At 38.6% G+C, this 22,866-nt stretch overlaps 1 protein-coding gene across 2 annotated transcripts; it reads right to left on the minus strand.

Annotated features, from left to right (window-relative positions):
- Positions 1-766: 766 nt before the first annotated feature.
- Positions 767-22,120, minus strand: etv4 (ETS variant transcription factor 4). 2 transcript variants are annotated; one of them, XM_052571565.1, is made up of 12 exons: positions 21,886-22,120; positions 21,246-21,336; positions 21,006-21,053; positions 16,308-16,361; positions 8,117-8,246; positions 7,095-7,295; positions 6,579-6,865; positions 4,032-4,100; positions 3,419-3,466; positions 2,884-3,056; positions 1,866-1,967; positions 767-1,214 (listed from the first exon to the last, which is right to left on the minus strand). In XM_052571565.1, the coding sequence occupies exons 1-12, from the start codon at positions 21,940-21,942 to the stop codon at positions 987-989; spliced, it is 1,488 nt and encodes a 495-aa protein (XP_052427525.1). In that variant the 5' UTR covers positions 21,943-22,120; the 3' UTR covers positions 767-986. The 2 variants fall into 2 exon arrangements, with proteins under 2 accessions (XP_052427525.1, XP_052427526.1); XM_052571566.1 differs by lacking the exon at positions 21,886-22,120 and adding an exon at positions 21,685-21,839.
- Positions 22,121-22,866: the final 746 nt, after the last annotated feature.

A 22,866-nucleotide genomic window follows, 5' to 3' on the forward strand; every position in this document is an offset into this window, starting at 1 on the left:
ATTAGGAGAGGGTGAACATCAGTTTGAGAATGTTAATACGGATTTTGTCGCTGAAAGGAGCTGAGAGCTTACTATGCTTCTTTTTGCCAGGTAAAAATTATTTTGAAAGTTGAGGACCTTTCTCACAGAACGCGTTTTTGCATTGATAAACGCGGGACTCGGGCAGTGGAACGGTTAAAACCCCCGCAAAACCTCAAGTGTAGTGTGTACTAAATGTTTTTTAAAACCCCTCTCTAAAAGACACGAGCACATTTTTAGAAAAATAGAAAAGCAGTACATTGTTACAAAACAAAAACAACAACTTGTTCTGTGTAAAAGGCCTCCGTCTCACTAGAGTTCTAGAACGAATAACGTAGTATACATTTCTTTTAACACGCTTCATTAAAGGTCATTACACCCCCACTTGAATGTGTGGTAAAGAAATGTTAAGAACTTAAGATTTATACCGGAGGTTGCTTTACATTACACAATTGTCTTTGAGTTTAGCTCATTTTGTGCAAAAAGAATGTTTATATATTTAGAACTGCTATTCATTCATTAATAGGTTTTCTCTAGTAAACTGCATCAGTTGTCAGCACCGAAGACCTCGCTGCAGTACACAAGATCCAGGGTTGAGGTTACATCCACATCCAGGGGGAGAAGACTGGTAGGTTTAGGGATATGTAAAGTGGGAGAAGTTGGATCTGTAATTTTGGATCCTATCTCGCCCTCTGGATCATTTTGTTTTTGTTGCAAACATAAGAAACAAGAGACTGTTCACATGGTATAGTAGTAATATTGGGTCTTTATTAAGCAATCTTTTGAACCACAGTACTGTGTCTAGATTAGATAGGCCTCAGAAGTGAGAGGAATGCAGAGTCCCTAATGAGATTAATTTAATCAAAAAAAAAACATAGCCTTATTTACAAGTGGATGGGGTGGGCATGTGCAATAGGTGCAGCGGCGAGTAAACTGGGGATGGGGGACATGGGAAAATGTTGGTGGCATTAGTACATGTAGCCTTTGGTGTAGGACTGAGGGCCCATGTTTGTGGCAGCTGGTTCGGGAGGATAAGACGCCCCCTCATCAAGGTGAGACAGCGGCACAGTGTCTTCCTCGTTGACATAGCGTTCGAATTCTGCCTTCAGACTTGGCCGCTGATTGTCGGGAAAAGCCAGGGATATCAGAGCCTCCGGCTCACACACAAATTTGTAAACATAACGCTCACCAGCCACCTGAAAGAAAAAAAAGAGAGTTAAATATTGATTATTTTTAGAATAAAAAATTATAACCCTCATGTTCTGTTTGTGTCCCCAAACTCATTTTTAACATCTCAAAAAACATGCTTAACGTTGTATTAGGTTGATACATCATGACTTGTGAGGTCATCCATGAATAATGTATTTGTTTGCAGTTAACTCGACACCCTAGAAATAAAAATGAAAATTAAATGCATATATCGTAATTAAAAATAAATAATTTTGTATAATAAATATGTTGAGTTATTTAAATTAATTTATATAAGTTTAAAAAAAAGCAAATATTTTTCATGTGATACACATACTGTACATACTTAAGTAGTACACACCTTGACAATTTTGTGTTATCGTATTTAATATGTATTTTGTTTTAAGTGTTTTTGCTGGTGTCAAACTGAAACCAGACAGAAGCAAATATACAAAAAAAATGCATTTTGGAATTAGGCTATTTATTATTATTATTATTATTATTATTATTATTAATTTTAATTTTAGACAGATTATTCTGGAGTCTCTATTTGGAGTCTCTGGGACCACAAATATAGAGTAATGTCAATCTCAACCAAACGTGAGTGTTGAAGTGAAGAAAAAATTGCATAGGAGACAATAAAATAAGTGATGAAATACCTTTTGCATAATTCCCTTCTCATAATAGTAGCGCAAAGAACGACTCAGTTTGTCATAATTCATGGCTGGACGGTTCTTCTGCATCCCCCAGAGTCTTGCCACCTAGAGTGTCACAATAGCACATAATACAAACCATAAGAGCAGGAAATGACTGTATTGCAGTGACTTGATTTGAACACAAGAGGCCCTTTGTGACTGTACAACAACTGAACTTTGAAAAGGAAGGGCGAGTCCCCACAAAATAATGCAGTTCCCTTTTATACAACCAAATTACCACTAAACGCTGACCAAAACACCACACTGCGCACAGCTCAAACTGCTAGTTGTCAAACCTAGAGGAAATACTTTTTTATCCTAAACTTCAAGGATCGACATGAGGGCCCTTGAGAAAAAAAAAAAAAAAAAACTGTTGTTCCATCTTGGGCCAGTAAACTTGTGGGCCTGCTGACATTTAAGGAACAGATTGTTTGGTGTTCGACAGAGCTGTACGCTTTAATTGTGATAGTAAAACTTTGGCTGTAATGAATGATTCATGCATACAGTTGAGCAGAACTGATGGATGCATCTCTGCATGATAGTTTGCTGAGTCATGCCATTTAGCTGTCTACTGACCACAGACAATAGGAGGTTAACGCTCTTGTCTCAACCGCTGCGGTATGCTTAGACTCCGGGCAAAATGGAAGGTTGTAATATTTGGTAATGGAGCCATTCTCCATTTTATTTCCCTATGCTGTTAAGTGGGGTAAATAATGCATGGCAGCTAATGGAAAACTGGCATCGTGTGGATGAGTTCTTAGACCCTGGGGAACTGTGAGCTGATTGCAAGCAAATCTCTGAAACCCATTGTTTATTCTCTCTATAGTTTGTGAAAGCTGAATAAACACTGCATCGAATTGATCCGAACCTCCCAATAATCATACTGACATCTTAGTTCTTTGGATGATCCATTGCTATTAATGTTTTCTGAATATAAAAACCTATTTTGCCTTCTAAAAACTCTTAAAAGCTCAATTTTTACCTCCTCTGGCTCGATGAGTTTGAACTCCATGCCACGGCCAGTCCATGCGATGAAGTGCGCATTGCCGGGGTCGTCGAGGAGGGCCACCAAAAACTGCCAGAGCTGCAGTGAGCCACGGCGCTGATAGGGGGCACCCTCACGAAACACACCGCCCCCTTCCTGCTTCACCTCACCTGAGCTCGGGGAAAGAGATTGTCCATTAATTCACCTATAAATAGCAATTATATTTCAAAACCTGAGAGAGTGGGGAGACCACACCGAAAATTCTAAATGTATTTTGTAATCATATTCGAGAATCTAATAATCAGGTTTAACACAAACTTGTGTAGATTTCTATTCGAGATTTAAATACATTTTTCAATTCAGTTTTCCATTCTGATCGTTATATTATAGTGAACACATTTTCACTAATGATCCTCAGACTTTTGGGCCCCACAGTATTAATATTGTTTCTCATTTTTGTCTGTTGTAGCACCTGAACAGGCTATTTGTATTTGAAATTAATACCTGTCCTACCTGGACAAGTGAGACTTACCTTCAAATTTCTCAGGAACAACTCGGGAATCATTTTCAAACATGTAACCTAGTAAGACAGGACAAGGGAATTATTAGTTGAAAGTGGACACCAAGACAATCCACTTGAGTTATACTGTGCTAATGTATTAATAGTAGTCATTAATAATAACTAGCATTTTCCTGTTTGACTTTTCAAATTGAGATGTATGAATACAGTAACTCTTTTTCCATTGATATCCATGAATTCTTATTATGGGAAACAAGGATTCTTGATGATTATCATTATGCGATTATGTACACTTATGTCAAATTGAACCAAATTTTCTGTATCTAATGGCTTATTACAGAGATCAGCTAACAACTGAAAATGCCCAAAATGGTGCGGCAAATGCAGTTAACGGAGAGAAGGATTATTTTTCTCCACTCCAGGAAAAATACCGGTCTTTTCCAGTAGTAATATTTACCCTGGAATTCTTTAGGCAAGGGAGAAACAAATGTCCATGCCAACAGAAACACAGACCCTCTGGCCTGGTTAGCCGGTGACCGCACAGTACTGGCCAATACTGACGTGCTGTGAGTGTGTGAAACTATACTAGAGCTGCATGTTCTAGATGGAGAAACCATGTCCTTACCTTCACTGTTGTGCTGTGGGTTGGGGTAGCCCTCGTTGTGATGATACATGGAGGGGCAACCAGGCACATCTGCAGAGAAAACACAAACGAATGTCCCTCAGTGATGGATGCGTGCAAATGATCTGATAATCTTTACTTATGCTTCCCGTTGGTGAAAAGTCCACTGCTTTGTTCCAAAACCCATAGTGATTTTCCTACATAGGAAGCATTTTAGGTCTCCGGAGCAAAAGCTAAATGTTAGCATTCCGGTTTTGCACCCTTCTAGCAGGGAGGCAGCATTGCATATATTCTTCACACACAGTCTAATGCAACATTAATGTTGCTCACTATTCATAATTATTTCCTTATGAAGTTATGTTGTGGTTAGGATATGCTGCCTATGTAGGTAGTAAGCAGTGAGGCAGCTCACTGGGTTTGAGAGCAGAGCTAATCATGGTTGGTCCTCTTTAGGCACTATTTCTGTACGGTGTGAGGCTGGTGCATCTGCAGATTTGATAACCTCTGCCACTGAGTGCTGCAAGGACGAAAGGTCTATTTGTCATAAAGTCATTTGTCATAATATCACCTGTCTCAAGCTTTATTTTTAGGCAGTAAAGAGCAGTGGATCTTAAACAGTCACACAGAACTGCAGGAAGCCAGAATCAGCTTTATAACGGTCGTACCACTCCTTCTCTCTCTCTCTCTCTCTCTCTCTCTCTCTCCATCTCTCGTTTTATACTGTATAAATGAGAAATAGTTTGTTTGGGAAGTGGAGTCATGATTCATGGCTGGAGAATGCAGTGGCAGAGGCCGTGATAAGGGGTCACAGGGGAGAAAGAGCTCTGAGGGACTAAAGCACTTTTCTCATACGTAGAGCTCATTAATGAAACTGTTGACAGAGCTGCTGGATTGGAATTTTCTCAGTTCCATTTTCAACTGAAACAGTCACAGGATCCCTTATAAAACATTAATTGCAAGGTAGGGCTGCACGATTGGGGAAATATGTAATTGTTTTTATATATATATAATGATGAAGATGATTATTATGAATTGTTAGTAAGATTAAACATAATACGAAGTATTACTATTGTAATATTGTACAAAAAAACAAAACCATTTGAATATGGCCCAAACTCACAGCACACGCAATTATTATTTATTTATTTTGTTAAATGTGCGCTGCTCTAGGATGCTGAAAACACTGGATCATTAACTGCTCACGTGTAATTAAACACAGTGTCATGCATATATTTATTTACTTAAACCACAGGCTTTGTGATTTAATAATCAAACTATGCCATTCGTTTTATTAGTTTTGTAGCAGCCCTACAGCATGTTGTACAAAAGTGTCGGGTACGGGTTCTTATCGTTGTGTTAGCTTGTATTTCTCTCTGTTTTGTTCTGTAGCAGAGCGGCAGCCACCGGCCTGGGCAGGGATGAATCTACTGATAACATGCTGTACTCCATGGCAGATAGGGCACTCTATCCTCACACAAACAGCCTTTTGTTCCAGACTATCTCATCCGAAGTTACCACATTTCTGCACGTATGAATCTGAGCTAAGTAGCATCAGTTGTTATTTTTAAGTTTTGGTCATTTAAGTGCTTTTCTCATTTTTAATAGTTTTCTTTTTATCTTTGTTCTAGTCATTTTTGTACTTCAACTTAGTTAAACATTTCTAATTTTTAAGTCTATTTAAGTCATAATATTACATTTATGTTTATGTGCTTTATTTCAATTATGGAAATGTTAATTATTCATTTTAACAGTCTTAGTTTACAATAACAACACTGGACATGCAGTACCAACTAGAAGGAAACGAAAGAACCCTGAAAAGGTTGTGCTTCCTTTTTTTCCATTTGAAAGAATCGGATGAAATGGTAAAACTTTGTTTTTTACTAATCTATGTGCACTGTTTGTTAGATCACTGTTGTTTGTAGTCTTTCACAGAACACTGATAAGTTGGACCTGAGCAGGGTGTTTTGTTTCGACCCTGTGTCAGATGCAAAAGCCGAGTGGGAGGAGGTGAGTTCGCCTGTGTTGTGAGTATATGGCCTGAGCCCCCCCGGCTACAACACAACCCCCCCCCCCCACCTCCCACCCCGCTCGACGAAGCCAGCGCAAGGGCTCAGGTTACTGAGGCTACGCTCATTTTTCCATTATGAGTTCATCTGCCTGCAGAAAAAGGAAGCCGCTGCTGCAACCCTACACCCGCGAGTGCTCCGCTGGGGATTCTAGTCTTTCCAGTGCCCTCCATTTTCTCAATGAAATTCCTATGCCTCCCTCCTTCTCAAAGAACACAGGCAGAAGAAGGAGGGGTGAAGGAGCAGGAGCGGGCAGAAGTACAAAAAACACTTCTGAGACCTTTGTAAAGTGTCAGTGGATGTGGAAGCGGACAAGAACAAACAGCATCTCTTTAAAAAAAATACTTTCTGGTTTTGTCGAGCAATTTACTGTTTACATTAGTGGCCTAATGTGGTTTGATTTTTGCAGGAAAAGAGAGGAGATGAGACAACACTTCAAAGCAAATCAATTCATTTTGTGTCATCAGTCTTTTGACTCACGTACCAGGTTCGTAAGTGTAGTCAGTGGGTTCCTGTTTGACCATCATATGGGCAGGGGGAAACCTCTGATGCTGTGGCCCGGCCATGTGGGCGGCTCGGTCGTACAGAGGGTCCATGTACTCCTGCTTAAAGTTCTGCTGAGGAGGATAAGGCAAGCAGGGGTCAGAGTGTTGCCGAAGATAACCACCACCTCCGCCCCCGGTGGCATGGGCAGGATGCATGCGCTGCAGGGCCTGGCCTTGGGAAGCGAATGGTGGGCACATCTCTGCAGAGCCGGAAGGGAACCTGGAACTGGGAGGAAAAATGAGACCTTGATTAAGAGAGATAGGATCTTAAAAATGCTGTTGCAATGCAAGTATGCTTTATCTGTAGGCTATGGCATGCACATTTAAATATCCATACGGATTCGCTTGTATTTAAAATGGCTGGTTGTAGTTTTTCAACCGATAACTGTACCAATATATCATGCATCTCTACTTGAAAGTTTACAAACCTACACATTGCTTATCATTATTGTTACCTGGGGTTCATGGGGTAACTGTGGCTGAGGCAGGCGTGGGATTGGCTGACGGTGGGTGTATTCATATACCCTGACTCCTGCCGAGTTCCCACTGTTGGTTTTGGGGAGTAATGCTGCATAGGAGACATGGGTGTCCCTGGACAAGAGCTCTTAGAACCTCCTGCTGATGCTCCCACGGCCGCTCTCTTCTGCTCGTAGGCACTACAGGGCATACAGACACTTTCAATGTCAACGATGCATTTCTTTCCTCTTATATATGCATGAAATCTTGTATGGATGTCTCTTCGATTATAAACACTTTTATGTCTCAGGAGTAGATTTTGTTTCTGTCTGTTTAAATGAAGGTCACATTAAAACCAGAAAAGTATGTGCATAGACTTTTGTTTTACATTTGACCCAAACATGCATTCTTACTCTTTATTATATACTATTATAATATTATATACATTTATTTACACAAATTCTGACCCTCAAATAATAATGTTTGAAAATGTTAGTTGCATTGAATTAAATAAACAGTTTTTTTTATGTTGTTTGTACCACAGAATGCAATTAAACCCATTGCATCATTTGAGATGTTTTCAAAACGACTTTTACGGGACATAAATACACTTCTGTGATATATGAGGTATATTTTAGAGATTAAAGCATCATTGCACTTATTATAATCACTGCCCTGCATAATTTAGCTCAAGATAAAAATCTCCTACGACTAATTTTCTAGTAACTCTGAAGACCTTGATTAGCTTGATCAGGTGTCCTTGATTGTGGCTATGATATACTTCAAGTGTAATTGAAGAACGAATCAGTCTAACGTCATTTCAAACAAAATCAGGCCAAAACTCTGCAGTCAAGGGACCTCCCAGGGCCTGATTTGAAGAAACCTGCATTATAGTGTGAAATGTGTATTTTAAGAATCTAATTTCTGTGTCCACAGGGCTAAAGTTGAAACCTGCTCACACCATGAAAGTGTCTTAATCTGATGAGAGGCATCAAGGAACAGCATCCGGCTTTCGACTGACCTGGCGTAAAGGCACTGCTCTCCATTGGGGTAGCTGAAGCTTTGCTTGTGACTGCAAGACTGGCTGGGGTCTGAGCCGGGACTCTGAGGCTCTTCCTTAATCTTCACAGGCGGGCTGTGGAATGCTACAGCTGTGGTACACAGAGAAACAGGTTTATTAATGAACCACTTTCAATGCAATAAACATGCAATAAACATGCAATATAAAATACAACAACAGTATAGAGATACACATTTATTCCAAATAATTTAATGGGCTTGGTTTGTCCTTAGCTATAGTGAGGGCAGTAGATCATGCAAACGTGATCATTTAACTCAACCACAGTTAACACCGTAAAACTTAAAACAATTACAGACATAAACATCCACTAGCATCACATTTTTTACTTCCATTAATCAACATTTAAAAGTGGACTTTACCATTTTAGATTAATTATTATTGTCCATTAGATTCATAATTCAAATTTCCAGATTTTTTGCTTCAACACTTTTAAAAGCACAGACCTGCTAAAAACATTCAATGGTTGTGATTAAATGAGTAAGCCTTTTATCAGAACACATCAGCAGCTGGTCATTTACATAAGGTGTGTGTGTGTGTATTCTTCAGTATCTCCAGCCCAGCTTTTAAAGATTTTGGCATTTAGCTGAGGGAGTAGCAGAGGAGTCGCCCAGCATGCGTGGGGTCTGGGTCTGAACTACAGTGCTGTTTATTATTGAAGGAGAGCAGCCGGGCTCAAAGACGGCACGGTACAGGATGTTTTACTGGGCCGCTCAGGGTAAACAGCAGCAGCTGTGCTCTTCCAGCTGAGCAGCAGCTCTGTGTTTATGGCTGTTTATGTGTTGATTGTCGTGGGCGCAAACCTGACAGAACAGGCAACGCTGAAACCCAGGCTCAGGTAACTGCATATTTCATTCACAATAGCAAGGGGAAAAAATGGGGGGGCTTCAGCACAAGCCCCGCCCCCTCAAAGCCAATACTCAAATCGAAAGAGAAAGAGTTGAAATATGAACCGAAAGAGTGATTCTTAAGCATTCTCCTCTTTAACGAGTCTACATAAAATGTATAGATTTGACATTTTAAGTCTCAAATCAGTGCTATGCTTTAATAATGGACTGTTCATTTGATCAATAAGGCTGCAAGGCCTTCTACAAATACATTACGAATATAGAACCACTAAAACCACTCTATTAAAGCAATGAATCATTTTACTCTAAATACTCTAAAATGTGATGGAGGACCAAACGAGGGCTTCAGGAGGACACTTCGGGAACATGTAACATTATCAAGACACAGCCGTCTGTCATCAAATCTCCTCGAGTTTACAGACCGATGGCACTCGTGTAAACAGTGATGTGACAAAGGAAGATCTTGTACTTTATTTGGTGCAATTTGCCCAAAGCTCTCAGTTTCTGCTTTCTCTCTTTAAGATTCGTGTGAAAGTTACATCACTGTTCTCTAAAGCAACTCATATTTCTTAGGTTTTGTTTCTGGGAAAAAGTGGGGGATAGGGGTTGAGATCCTTAATGTGTAATGTAACATCTGTGTTTAGATATTCTTGGCTCTTGAAGTAGGTAGTCAGTGATTAGGAAAGAGAGTTTGCCAGAGGCCTTATTATAACGCTTAATACCAAAGAGGAATTCATCATTTTTTACATTTAATTTAGATTTCACTGGAAGGACTCCACGCCTACTTTATTATCTTCAAAGAGTGTAGATCAGAGGAAGGGTAAAAAAAAGAAAAAAAGAAAGAAAGGGTGGCCTGTGGCCAATGTAAGAGAGGTTGGAACACGTATATGTTTTTTTTTTTTTTTTACTTAAACATTTGGTTTTATGTGATTCATGTATGAATTTAGAATTTACAGCTATCAGCAGGCATTTTTTTGTTACAAATAATAGTGAAATTATTACTTTCTTTGTGCTCTCTTTTGTTTTATACCATTATGAAGACAGCATAAAGTTTATTAGACATTTAAACCTGGAAAAAATTACAAATAAAAAGACCGGTCTTTGACCTAAAATGAGTTTGACACCTCTAGTGATTGTAATCTGCCATGTAAGGCTATATATAAACCTGCCAAAATATACTGTAGATTTAAATAGTGCTGTCCTTACATACAAGTGCATTTACCGTTCACACCTCCATTCAAGCTACATCTTAAGTGTGGAAAACCAGGAGCATTGTCCCTTAATGACAAGAGTGTCTCCATTCAGGATGTGCTTTTAGAGACAGGCTGGGCTAGAGGTGGGAGCTGGACTTTACATATGTAAATAGCACGATTCAGTGGAGATGATAAGGGGTGAAAGGTGATGGTCATGGTTGAGTGCTTTAGGAAGTAGGGGATCATTACAGAGGGCCATTCAAGTCAACTCCCCCAAACAAATCTCAGGACCCCGATAGCCTGTGTGCTAAACAAAAAAAAGATCCACCAGCTGTGACAGATGGAGGTATGGTGGCCTTTGCAGAGAGCTCTGGGGGATCGTCCTAAGAAAGTGTGTCAAAGTACAAGTAATCACTAATCAATTTAGTTTGAATAAAAGTACCATTTACGAAACTGTGAGCCAGATTTCAGTCACTGTTAAGGCAGGACAGCTTTGTTAAAGCTTAACTCCACTGATCATCTGGACAGTATTGTATATTCATGTCAGGCTCACATCCTGGAAACTTTCATCTTATGACAGTTACGGTTGAGGCCAACTGTATCAACTCAGAAGGTACAGTGAGACAAATCCAAATCCAAAAAAAACACAAATCCTGAACAGAACAAGTCTTTATGCAAAGACCGTTTGATAAAAACACTGAACAAAGTTGTGTTAGTCTGGTGTGATGGGAAGTGTTTGATATTTGAGCTGCTGTCGTGATAAAATCAGATTTTTGATTATGATAACAATCTACTTGAGAGTGAGTGAAGAGATGCCACCTGGCGTCCCACTGGCCATTTAAGACCAACAGTGACAAATCAATAAGAACAACCAGGATGCCAATTATGTCTGAATGGCTTAAAGGTTGAAATGGAAGTATTGATTTTGGGCAGCCCACTTAACACGGCTCTCAAAGCTTGTTTCTTTTTAAGTACAGCCTGTCATAGGACGTACATCGGGTGTTTAATTGAAATAAAAGTGACATGATTGCAAAACAAAAAGTCACAAAGTTTAATGTGTCCTTGCTGAATGAAAGTATTACTGATTCCAAACATTTGGTATTGTGTATAATGGCTTGGTGAGCATTACAGAGATCATTGTTTTTGAGCGGTTTCTTTCATGGCTTTTTGTGGATTTTTATTTATTTATTTAAGTAGAAAAGAAGCTAAGAGGTTTTCTTTCCTGGTTTGAGAAGCTTTTGTTAATCCATCATCATTGAAATGATCAGTGGAAAGTCTGGGGAGAGATGTGGATGACAGAAAGGACTGTTCTTTCAGCCAGAGGTTTTGCTGAATCAATGCTATCATCTCAGCACAGTTCAGGAACACATGGCGGACATGTGGTGTCCATGTCAACACGAACAGAATGAAAGAGAGAGCAAGCGAGGGTACGCAAACAAAAAATGAAGTTCTGGCCTCTCTCCGATGGTGAATGGCCAGGGGTTTTCCATAAAAATAGTACTCTGCTCGCTTGGGTTTGACTGTTACTTCTGAGTCTCAGTAACTTCCCCTTTGAGTTTCAGCTATTGGTAGCTCTAGATTTGTTTGCAAACTTGAATAACAAGATAAGTAGAAACGATCAGACAGAGTCTTGTGTATCTAAGCTAAATTTTGTGCTCTTTTTTTTAAACACACTTTTGGGTGCTTAAAATGTTTAGTATTTTTATGTACTAAATGTTCTGTTGTAATTGGGTGTAGGTTGGGGCGTTGGGTCTAGGTCTGAATTTCCATATGACCAGTTTCTGTTAACAACATGGTATCAGTTCCCATTTATGATTGGATTATTTTTTCCGTTGAAACCGCATGACGTTCTTTGCCAATAAAAGAAATGCACCATCCATCTTTTAAAAATGAATCATTAAGCTATTTTAACCATTACCAAAAAATTCACTTTGGTAAAACTGTACGAAAGTGAAAATGCGAAAGGTGGATGACGCAATACAATGATGTTATCCATCGCAACATGATAGTGTTTTATGTGAGCTTTCATGTCTAAAGAGTAATCAAACTCTCAACCTCACATTCGTCAGCCCTCAATATATTGCAGTCCACTCTTAATGTTTAATACATATATTGATTTCTCTGATCATTGCAGAAATTATATAATGAACCCTACTGCAAAGAGAATGCAAAGAGAGATTGGAGATAACACCTGCTCATTGAATTTCTGTCAAGCCGGTGAGAAATACATCTGGGCTGATATCTTAATTATACAGAGAGAGATAGAGAAACACTCAAGCTTTTTTCTTCTGCTGCCTAATCTAGTTCTGAGATCACCCTGGATCAATACATCCATCATTGCTTTTTCAATACGAGACGTGGCCCGTTGCATTTCAGCAGAACTGACGTGAGATTATGCTGAAACAATGGACTGAGCTAAGTGATTTAGACAAGCGATGACTTGCACTATTTAGCTTGAAGAGACTATGTGTCTCCAAACGCTGTCTATCGCAGTGCACTGGAAGTCTCTGATGTGTGTGGACGTGTATGTTATGTTACATGTGTTCTATGTTATCATTAGCCCCCGCCTCAGTTTCTTTTCTATCAGCAGGAGAAAGGAAGAAAAGGGGGAGAAAAGGCAATTTCCTGGGTAGGTTTAGAGTATTTGCCCCACTGCTTCTGTCCTCACCGATGCAGTAAAATACACACTGCTGTCCATTCAGTGCCTCAGCGGCCATACCTAAAGAGTATATTCTAGCTTCTTCCAAAAGCATAGCAGAGCACAAGCTTCCAAATTCATGTTTTAAAGAGTCTGAGATGCTGTTTACTGTCACTTACAGTCCGGCATTTATCCACCTACAAAAACATTCTAAACCTCTGCCGGTTACGACAAATGCTCCTCTTGTAAAGGTTAAAACTTCAAACTTTCAAAAGAAACAAAGTTTAAACTTTCCAACGAGACTGTATTTGTTAACATTACTTTTCCCAATAAATGTGATAGTAATAAAATGTGGGTTTTTTATGATTCCTTATGAATAGATAGTTCAAAAGAACCATTTTCATTTAATGAAAAAAGATTCTATGTAAAAAAAATAAAAATAAAATAATAATAATCAATGCATCCTTGCTGAATAAAAGTAATATCTTTTTTTATCTTACTGACTCCAACTTTTGAATAGTTCTGTATATTTAAAAATTAACGCAAACTAAGAAAAATGTTGCAAAAAAACTTAATTGAAATAGTTTGTTATAAAATAATTATATACTGTAATTTAGTAGAAAGAAAGCGCGATCAAAAGAGGGCTAAGAACTGAAAGAGAAGATTAAAAAGAGTGAAAGAAAAAATGTATAAAAAACAAAAGAGAAAGTAAAAGCAACAAAGAAATTAAGATGGACAAAGAAAGTGAAAGAGGTTGAAAAAAAAACGGTAAGGAGGTAGAGAAAAACATCTCAGTAAAGACTGCGTTGAGCGGAGCTCTCAGTCAGTTCAAATCATGAATGGAGATTCCGTTTTCTCTTAATGTGCTGCCTCAGCCAGTCCCTCACAACCAGCCCATTCATAAAAAATGTGGGGCTTAAATGTGTGCGTGTGTCGGTGTGTGTGTACGCGTGTGGCTCATTTCACTGCAAAAAGTTAGTGAAAGAGGAAAGCCTGGCCCCCTCTATGGGGAAGAATGACTGGTCTCTGTACATTTTTGGCACTCTTGAGGATGTTTTTGCAGACTTTGTTGCATAGCAGCTGTATTTTGGAAAGTTGAGAGCTGTAGAGCTGCATATTTTGTTTGAGGAGGGGCGAGGGGGTGAACACAACAGCACGATCCAATGATATATCAGACATGTCGAGAGAGCTAACGGAAGTGCAAACAAACTTAAGACTATAAATTCCGAAATCCCTTTGCACATCTCTTGTGTTTTTATCTCTCCTGCTCTTTTTTTTTCTCTCACTCTCTCTGTAGACTTCTCTTTTCTGGAACTGGATTTATAGCCACGACTTCCTATATAATTACAACAAGGCACAAAACAAAACAATGGCTCCCACAACACAGCATTTGCAGGATTAACTCACATCTTGGAACACTCAGCATTGAGACAGAAAGAACGGGAGAGAAAAGACAGCCTAAATTATCACATTTTGGTACAAAACAGGATGGGGGTGGGGTTAAAAGCTCCATTCAGAAAAAGGAACCATGAGGGTGGAGTCAGTTCTGCTCTTGGGCATTTTCATGAATGGGAGAAAGAATCCTGTTCTTTGAGTGACATTACAAACAAGACTAAATCTCCATGTTCTAATCAATACTGTAAAGAGATTCCAAAAGATATTTAAATTTATTGGTTACTGTTCAACCAATAATAAATACCAGTAATAAGTACAGTTTCAAATTCTTACAATTTATGAGGTTTTGTGATCGCTTGTTCTGATTCATTACCTTTGGCTATTCATTTTCTACAGCGCTGTCTAGTTTAAAGTCTAGAGGACTCATTTAAAGCAAGTTAATGATTCCCTAACTAGCCAAACTAGTCATCTTCACATTTATATCCAAAGTTCTGAATGAGTTTATGTACCAAGGAGACCAAATTGCTGAGTTCCATTGCTAATAATGACACACAGGTCACAGAATTACGCCAAATGGAGACTCTCAATGTGGAAAAACGAGAGGGATGGGGATAGATTTGCCAGATGTGCAGGTGTTGCACAACAACATGTCCAGCACCTCCCCCATTTCTTTAATCTGGCATTCCACTCCATCCCGGAGTCTTACGCTCACGGTCGTGCCCAGACGGGAAACAACTTGACTGGCAAAACAACCGAGCACTTGACTCCATTGATCTTGTTTTCCCTCATGTGTTTACAGACAAAAGGCCAAGAGACGGTTATGAAACGTAACATGCTGGCACGATTTAGCAAAACATCTGACTCACCTGAATGTCTTGATAATCTTAGTGAGTTTAAACCAATAGAAAGGAGGCTGTGTTTGGATCTTAGTTGGTGGCATAAACTGACCCAACACCATAAGGACCACGAACATGGGAGAATATGTTTATGCTTACATTCGCCCTGCCAACTCAAGGCTTTTTCTCAATGAGCGACCTCAATTCGTGAGTTATTACTCCATTACGTCTAAATGAAAGGTGGGGTGTTGCTGTCAGTCAAAGCTTTGCTGCACTTTACTAATGTGACAGGCCTGTCAGCTTGAACTCCCATCTCCTCTGTGAGTATTAGGAAAGGCTGTCAATGGCAAAGAGCACTTGTGATTGGTTATGTCCTGATGGGGTTAAGTAGACATGACCCTTTCCTGCTCCAGAGTTCATCTCCACTTCCTCCCCCTCATTGTTGCACAACAGACAAGAACAATATGTTATGGGGAGCATCTGTCACTGGAGGTCAGATCTAGAATGGCGCTGTTTGCACACATAAGTGTTCTACACTCCGTCTTTTAGCAAGCCACGGCCCGGTTCGTGTTACTGAAAAAAAAACAAGATCTATGACTCATTCTGTGAACTTTACAACCCTTGAAAAAATTGTCACCATAACAGACTCGCCAACGTGGTAAAGACCCAACCCATATGTTGTGAATGGCTGAAACAAAAGGTTCAAAAGGAACTGTTTACAGAGTGCGCGCCACAAAGCCCGGCACGCTATTGACAGGAGACACAACAAAACAAGGAAAGCAGTTGAAAAGGCGGCATTTGCGTTGTGCGGTACAGGAATTTGCTTTCCCATTTACACCTCTGTCAGACACAAAAAGGAAATCTTTGTGCTTGACTGCTGAATGAACTTTTACCGGCTTCCTCAGCTGCTCAATTGAGTCTTTCAAGCACATGCAAATGGAAGCTGCTCTTAAGTATGAACATCCAAATACGTCAGTGTAAGAGTAGTAGGTCATGTATATGCCTTTCTGTTACGCACAGCCTGAGAACAGGACTGTTCGTCTGAAAACCTCCACGCCTCAGCCTCCAGCGGGTTGTCAATCAGTCACTTTTTGGACAAATAATTGTACAAACCTACTTCCTCTTCTTTATCTTTTTGTTTTTGTCATCTCTCTCACCCTCTCAGGTTTCATGTTCATTAATGTTAATGCATAAGACGTAAATCAAAAGGAACGATGTACTTACAGTTCTCTGAGTGGAAGTCAGGAACAAACTGCTCATCGCTGTCAGGAACTTGAGCTGCAGAGACCACAAACATTTTCAAACAAGCATTCTAAAAACATGTACTAATGTATTTATTGACGGATGTATAAAAACTAGGAGTAAACGAATTATTCTTTTATGAAGTTCACCTGACCAGGCAGATATTATTCATGTTTGAACACAGAGCAGAAAAGGAATTTTCTGAAATATGAATAGATTCTAGAAGCGCTGTTTCTGTTTGGGATCCATTTGTAGAAAATTAAAAATGAATTAAAAGAAATATCACAAGGTAAAAAAAAAAAAAAAAATACTATATAATGAATTTACACTATATTAAACTATAATTTAGTATATTACGGCAAATATTTCTGAAATAAAGAAAAACATTCAAAGACATTTACATTTGTATGGAGTCCCTTAAATAGTAAATACAACCTGATGTTATTTTTTGGGTCTCTCTCTGACCCCAAAATACCATGAGGGTTAAAATACATTTTTGGATTTACGATTTCCTGTTTCCTTCTTTCTGCCCCTGCTGACTCAGAAATCCGACTCAAAATATGTTTTCAAACCAAGTCATTTTTCTTGAGCACACAGAGTCTAAATGGACACTGTGATTTGATGAAGGGATGGGCTGTCCATTAGCTTAGCCTGTGTCTCCCTTCATCATCCCAATGAAACCTGAGTTACTGCCTCTGGACAGCTCGTGACCTTCACCTCCACTTTTCCATGTGCCAGCACTCTTCCATGGCCAGAGGATCAATATCACTACTGTGTGTGTGTGTGCAGATATCTTGATTACTGCTGAATTCCATCAGATGAACGGTAGATGGGCTATTATTACTCTTGAATCAAAATTTGCTCTCTCCTTCTTTTTGTATTTGTATTTTGGCTTTTTTTTCACTTGTATCTTTGACTTTGCGTCAACTTTAATTGATTAGATACGTATTTAATTTTGTTGTTGTTTTTGTTTTGTTTTTTGTTTTTGAAAGATCACCAGTGCTGGTTCTGAAATGTTCAAGGGCATATCGGAGTGACCAAATTTAGATGTAAATGGGTGATTTCTGCCATGTCATAACATAAATCCTGCAACCTAATTCTAAACGATACAAATGTTGCATAGAAAATTCACTCAAAATCTGAGGGAGCACGTGCACATCCGGCAACTCCACACATCTGTATCATATACAGGCCTTATTTAAACATAATAAGGGGTGATCTATGTCCGTCCACAAGTGATGACCTCCCCCTACCCATCACCAACACTCTAGCTGGATCCTGCTGATGGATTTACAGTCTTTCGAGCTGATGTAGACAATTCCCTCGCTTATCCATCGTAAGCATGTATTACAGAATAAAAAACGATTCAGACGAGAGCAAATGTAGGAGCGTAGCATTAATACTAAATGTCTCTTCCTACGCACACAGAACAAAAAAACTGGACGACATTCTCAGACAGTGTTGGTCAGCTCTGCTTGGTGAAGTGTTCTGGAATTCATCGCCTCCTTTGAAGTCTTTGAACGCTGGCTTTTAAGGTCATGCAATAAGTGTTTGAGAAGAGAAAGGGAGTAGGAGAAAGAATAGAGAAAATAGAAAGTAGACGAAGAGTGCAGTTTAATGAGCCTTAGACAAAGAAAAAAAGTTCGCTTTGATCTTTTTTTAATATCATACTATTGGCATGCATACAATTGTATGAAAAATGTTTCTGACATTACGTAAACTAATTTCTTTACGTTTTAATGGTTAAATTAAATGTGGATGGATTCTGTTGAGACTCTTTTTCTTTAAAGGTCATGCTGGGTGAAATCTACACAAACACAAGCAATGGATATGTCTTACATACCGATTGCATAATAATGTACAGTAACAATCAATAATATCCCATAAAGGGTATTAATAATAATATATGGATTTGCTGACTTTACTTTTTGTGGATTTGTAAATTTGCAGACTGGTTCAATAATGAAATATGATTCCAAGAACTGCACTCAGTACAGTTGGACAAAAGCCTTGATAAGTCATTGTTATTATGCATATGACTAAAAAATAATAAATATAAGTAGCCACACTGAGTTGTCCTTAAATAAAGCAGCTAGGATATTCAAATTGATGACAGCGACTTTGAATTTCCTGCCATAGTTATATTGCCTTTTCTTCTTCGACTGATTATTTTCTGGACTTAGTAAGACTTGTTCTCAGATTTATTACACACCAACATCTCAAAGCACCATAAAATATTGTCTCTCAAAGCCTGGATTAAATACAAATGTGATGTACAGTGGTGTCCCTTAGCTAAAATAATAATAATAATTATGGATTCAAGCTAAAAATTTTGATTTTCGATTTTTTTTTATCGCTCAATAAAAGGCACAAGCAAAAGAAACTTGGGTTCTTCCCCTTTATCCCTGTTCTTTTTTTATTCCTGACATGCAATAGCTGTTAGTCATGCAGGCTCATATATGGCAGTGACACTGGTAACATACTTCTTTTTTTCTTGGGCACATTCTCTTCTTTTTTAGCCAGTAGTCCATAAACACAGAAACCAGAACATTAGGAGAATTAAATCCATCTCTTTAACAATAATCTGGCACTTCCTGTGTGACGGAAACTGTACTGATGCCCCTTTGAGCATGCTCAAAGAAATTACATTAATTTCATAGATGCTGCTCTTATCCTGTTGCTATACTGTAATTATATTACAGTCATTTAAGTTTTTTTTTCTTTTCTGCCTCGAGGAGGATTAGTAAGGATTAGTCAAAGCTAAAGCCAATATTTGGCCCACCAGATAAAGCAATAAATCATTCAGACGTGTTTCAACTTTTTTTTAAAAGGAGCACATGCGATTTTAGACAGATAAAAAAAATATATATCCGTTTAATGTGAGTCCCTCAAGCTTTTTAGAGTTTCCAGGGCTGATTAAAGCCAACTCGATTTCTTTCAGTCTAGTTAGAATGTGTGTGTGTGTGTGTGTGTGTGTGTATGCGAACGCATTCATAGTCACATCAGACCGTGTGTCTGTGAATGTCTGTGGGAGTATGTCTGTGTGTGTGTGTGTGTATGTGTGTGTGTGTGTTTCAAGTCAGTGAGCTTCCAGGAACATGTTGTCAAGGGCTTTGAAATGCAAGTCAGCACAAGACCAAAGTTTGTCTGTGCAAGCATGGAGACATGTTTCCTTTTTCTTTGAGTGAACCTGAATGACTTTTTTTTTTTTAGCTCGGCAGATCCTGGGAGGAGCCAGGAGGTCTGTCTTAAAATGTAAAGAATACTCACATGACTGGACAAGCTTTTCTATTAACAACTTTTGGCCTGCTTCTATGTTTTATCTTATCCTTTAAAGTGCAGAATTCCCTCCAGCAGTGTCTGTTTTGACAATATGGGGAATTACTCATCATAACCGCCTGATTATAAGCCATTGCTTCCGAAAAGAACAAAGGAAAGTTCACGGCCTGGAAACTAGGGCTGGTTTTAAAGATCAAGTGTGTGTGAGCAATAAAGTTATTTCTTGCTTTGTTTGTTCTCTCAATACACTAAAATCCCTGGTCCAACTTCATAGCTAAAGTGTCTGCACTACTTCACCTGTGTACTTGTCGTGGAGTCAGGGATGGTTCTCTATTGTTTCTGGTTTATGGTCATTGCCTTCCCTGTCTCCTGACTGATGTGTGAAGTTCACAGTTTGACGCTGCATGATTATAGCTGATAGTTCTGCTCTGAAGATTATGCAATTTAATGAGAACTCTTATTTTGACCATGCCCTTTGAAATCCTTAAAATATCCCATTAACAACATTGATGGATTCCTTTAAATGGATGTAATATTTAAATAAATAAATAAATCATTTTAGTAATGTTTATAATATTGTTGTGTTATAATATGTGTATTTAAGACTCTTCGGTGATATATGAAGATAATGCATCTCGTTTTTGCCATATGTCATCTTTACTGCATGCAATTACAACCAGACACAATTTTTGATTAAGCATAAGATAAAATTATGCATTAACATTCTGGACAAAATCAGTGTTTATCATTTAATTTTTAAAATCCAATTTACATCACCTCAGCTTTTAACTTAAAATACACATAAGGGTTCGCAATGGGACAGATGTATAATTCATTCAAAACAGCGGGGTTCCAGCCACCCGGTCTCATTGAGAGCAGCTTTTGTGTTCTCCACACTCTGACATGTACACAGTAAATTGTTTCTGGCAGGGTTCATTCCAACTATTTGCCTCCTGACTGTCCAGCTTTGATGCTGTTTGTTTGCTTTGCCTGGGTGTACAGGCTTTAAGAGCCTTTGTCAGGACTTTCCGAATAAAATGTAACCAGCAGCGTTGTGCAATCAAGGCATTTTTGTACAAAAGCAACACGTATACGACAGTGATTGCCATGATGTACAGTAAAAAATCATTTTAAATTCAGGACTGAAATACCGTATTGAACTATCACACCTATTACATTTCTAAAATGAAAACATGAGTTATTTCTAACAGCTGTCTTGCCTTATTAAGCAAATAAGCCACCTCAGTCTAAATCTTTTTGTTGTTTTGTTTTGTAAATCTCACCAAGCAGTGTGAACTTGCTATAGCATGTCCTCCTGTGACATTTCCTCGCTCACTGCCACTAGAGGGACATATTTATTGCAATATAGACACACAATACATGCTTAGAACAGGCGCATACCTTCGGTGAGCCATGTCTCCTGAAGTTGGCTTAAATCCTGAAAGAGATCTGAAAAGGAACGTAAATCATTATCGCACTGATCTATTTTTCCCATACAAGCTTCAAATATTTATTTCCTTTTTTGTTCATCTGTTTACTAGAAAAAAAATGTTCTGACATGCAATAGCTTCACAATACAGAGATGAAAATACACGGTGAAGATAGACAAAATGAATTTTTTTAACATTTTTGCTTCTTTACCTTCGGATTCCTGAGGGGGTAATTCGGTGTCCATGTATTTCCTTTTTGTTGCCATCAACAGTCTATTTAGGGGCCCATTTCCTTGCGACCTCTACAAAACAGAAACTAAATTATGTAAGTACAAAATGCATACTCAAAGTAAAATTATAGTGTAACTTCAGAACCACAAGGATGGATATTTATCTTAAAACTCACTATAAAGAACCTAAACCTTAATCTTAAAATAAATATTAAAAGTGATAATTGTCACAGTGCACTATGACAAGGTAGAAAAAATACAGGATCCTGTCAAGAATAAATAGGATTTTGCAATATGCTTTATAGTGCTATTACAATAGCAAATACTGCATTCAAGTATTCTCAAAAGGGAAGTATTGATTTCCTTTTATGTAAGAATTCAGATTTGAGAAAAGCGTTTGCTGAAAGGATTCAACTTTACCTTTTGAGCGCAACATGGAGAAAACGAATATTTAGTAGACCAGTTGCGACCGTTTTAACTTGGTTTTAGCCCAAACTGAAAAGAGTTTCCAACGCAGCAGCGCTTGCTTAAAACAAATCACATGCAACGACGACAGAGAAACAGCACAACATATCCGCGTGAAGCCCAGTGAAGCTTTGAAGTGAATAAAGCCATACTCACATTAGCTAAAGTATAAGGCACTTGCTGGTCCAGATATCCATCCATCTTATAATCCATGCCTTAACCGTTTGTGGTCATTTAGGCTGTGTTTTAATGAGATCCACGCAGACTGAGAGGGGAAGGAAGACGAACAGAGGCAGCAGCAGCAGCAGTTTGTGAATGGATCGCGTGAAGGCTGCATACGTAATGAGCTCCATTCACAAAAAAACACCAGCGTGCGTATAAACACACACTCTGGTCTCCTCTAAATCACAGACTGGACAGCTCGAGACCTGTTCTTTGCTTCATTTGAGGCAAGACGCTATTGTCTAAAGAGTTTGTAAAGGATTCTGTGGGGTGAAGACATTTTATACGATGAATCTGAATTAACTTGTGTATATGCCACGTCCGAGCCTATTTAGAGCCTAGTTAGAGCCTATTCTTCACCATTGGCCTAAAGTGATCGAAATTAAAACTGTATTGTTTTATTTCGTTTAAGTTTCAGTGATTATATATAGTGTAATTACTTATTTGTTTTAATAAATTTAGCTTATTATAATAATTTGTCATTTCTAACTCTATTTTCAGCGCACAATCACTGCAGAATGTACATTTTCAGGCAGCTTTTTAATACTTTTTATTATTGTTGTTATTATTTTATACCTAAAAATTCAACTGGAAAATGTGTATGTTTGGCATATACAGTAGATGTGTGGCCAAAAGAGCGAAAGAAAATCGCTTTTCTTAAATCATACTGCTGACTTTAACTTGCTTTTCTTGCTGTCGGATGTTCGCTTTGTAGGAAGGACTTTGATTGGTGCATTTTCTCTTTCAAGAGCTCAAATTTCTTCTCTTTGTCCTTCCTAATGAATGAAACCTCTCTGCGCATTCCAGCCAATCAGATTCAAGGTTTGACAAGCGAAGGCGGAGCTTACGTTATTTCAGCCAATCGCGGCTTGAGAATCCCAAGGGCTTTCCCTAGTACGTTTCCAGTTGTTTTTC

This window comes from Carassius gibelio, chromosome B12 (assembly GCF_023724105.1).
Source record: "Carassius gibelio isolate Cgi1373 ecotype wild population from Czech Republic chromosome B12, carGib1.2-hapl.c, whole genome shotgun sequence".
NCBI lineage: Eukaryota > Metazoa > Chordata > Actinopteri > Cypriniformes > Cyprinidae > Carassius > Carassius gibelio.

Excerpts from the sequence above, each read along its gene's own strand:
- etv4 (XM_052571565.1), bottom strand. The coding sequence starts at position 21,942 with ATGGATTATAAGATGGATGGATATCTGGACCAGCAAGTGCCTTATACT. Across the intron at positions 21,337-21,885 it reads TGCCTTATACTTTAGCTAAT|AGGTCGCAAGGAAATGGGCC; the intron begins GTGAGTATGGCT and ends TCTGTTTTGTAG. Across the intron at positions 16,362-21,005 it reads GGAGACATGGCTCACCGAAG|CTCAAGTTCCTGACAGCGAT; the intron begins GTATGCGCCTGT and ends TGGTCTCTGCAG.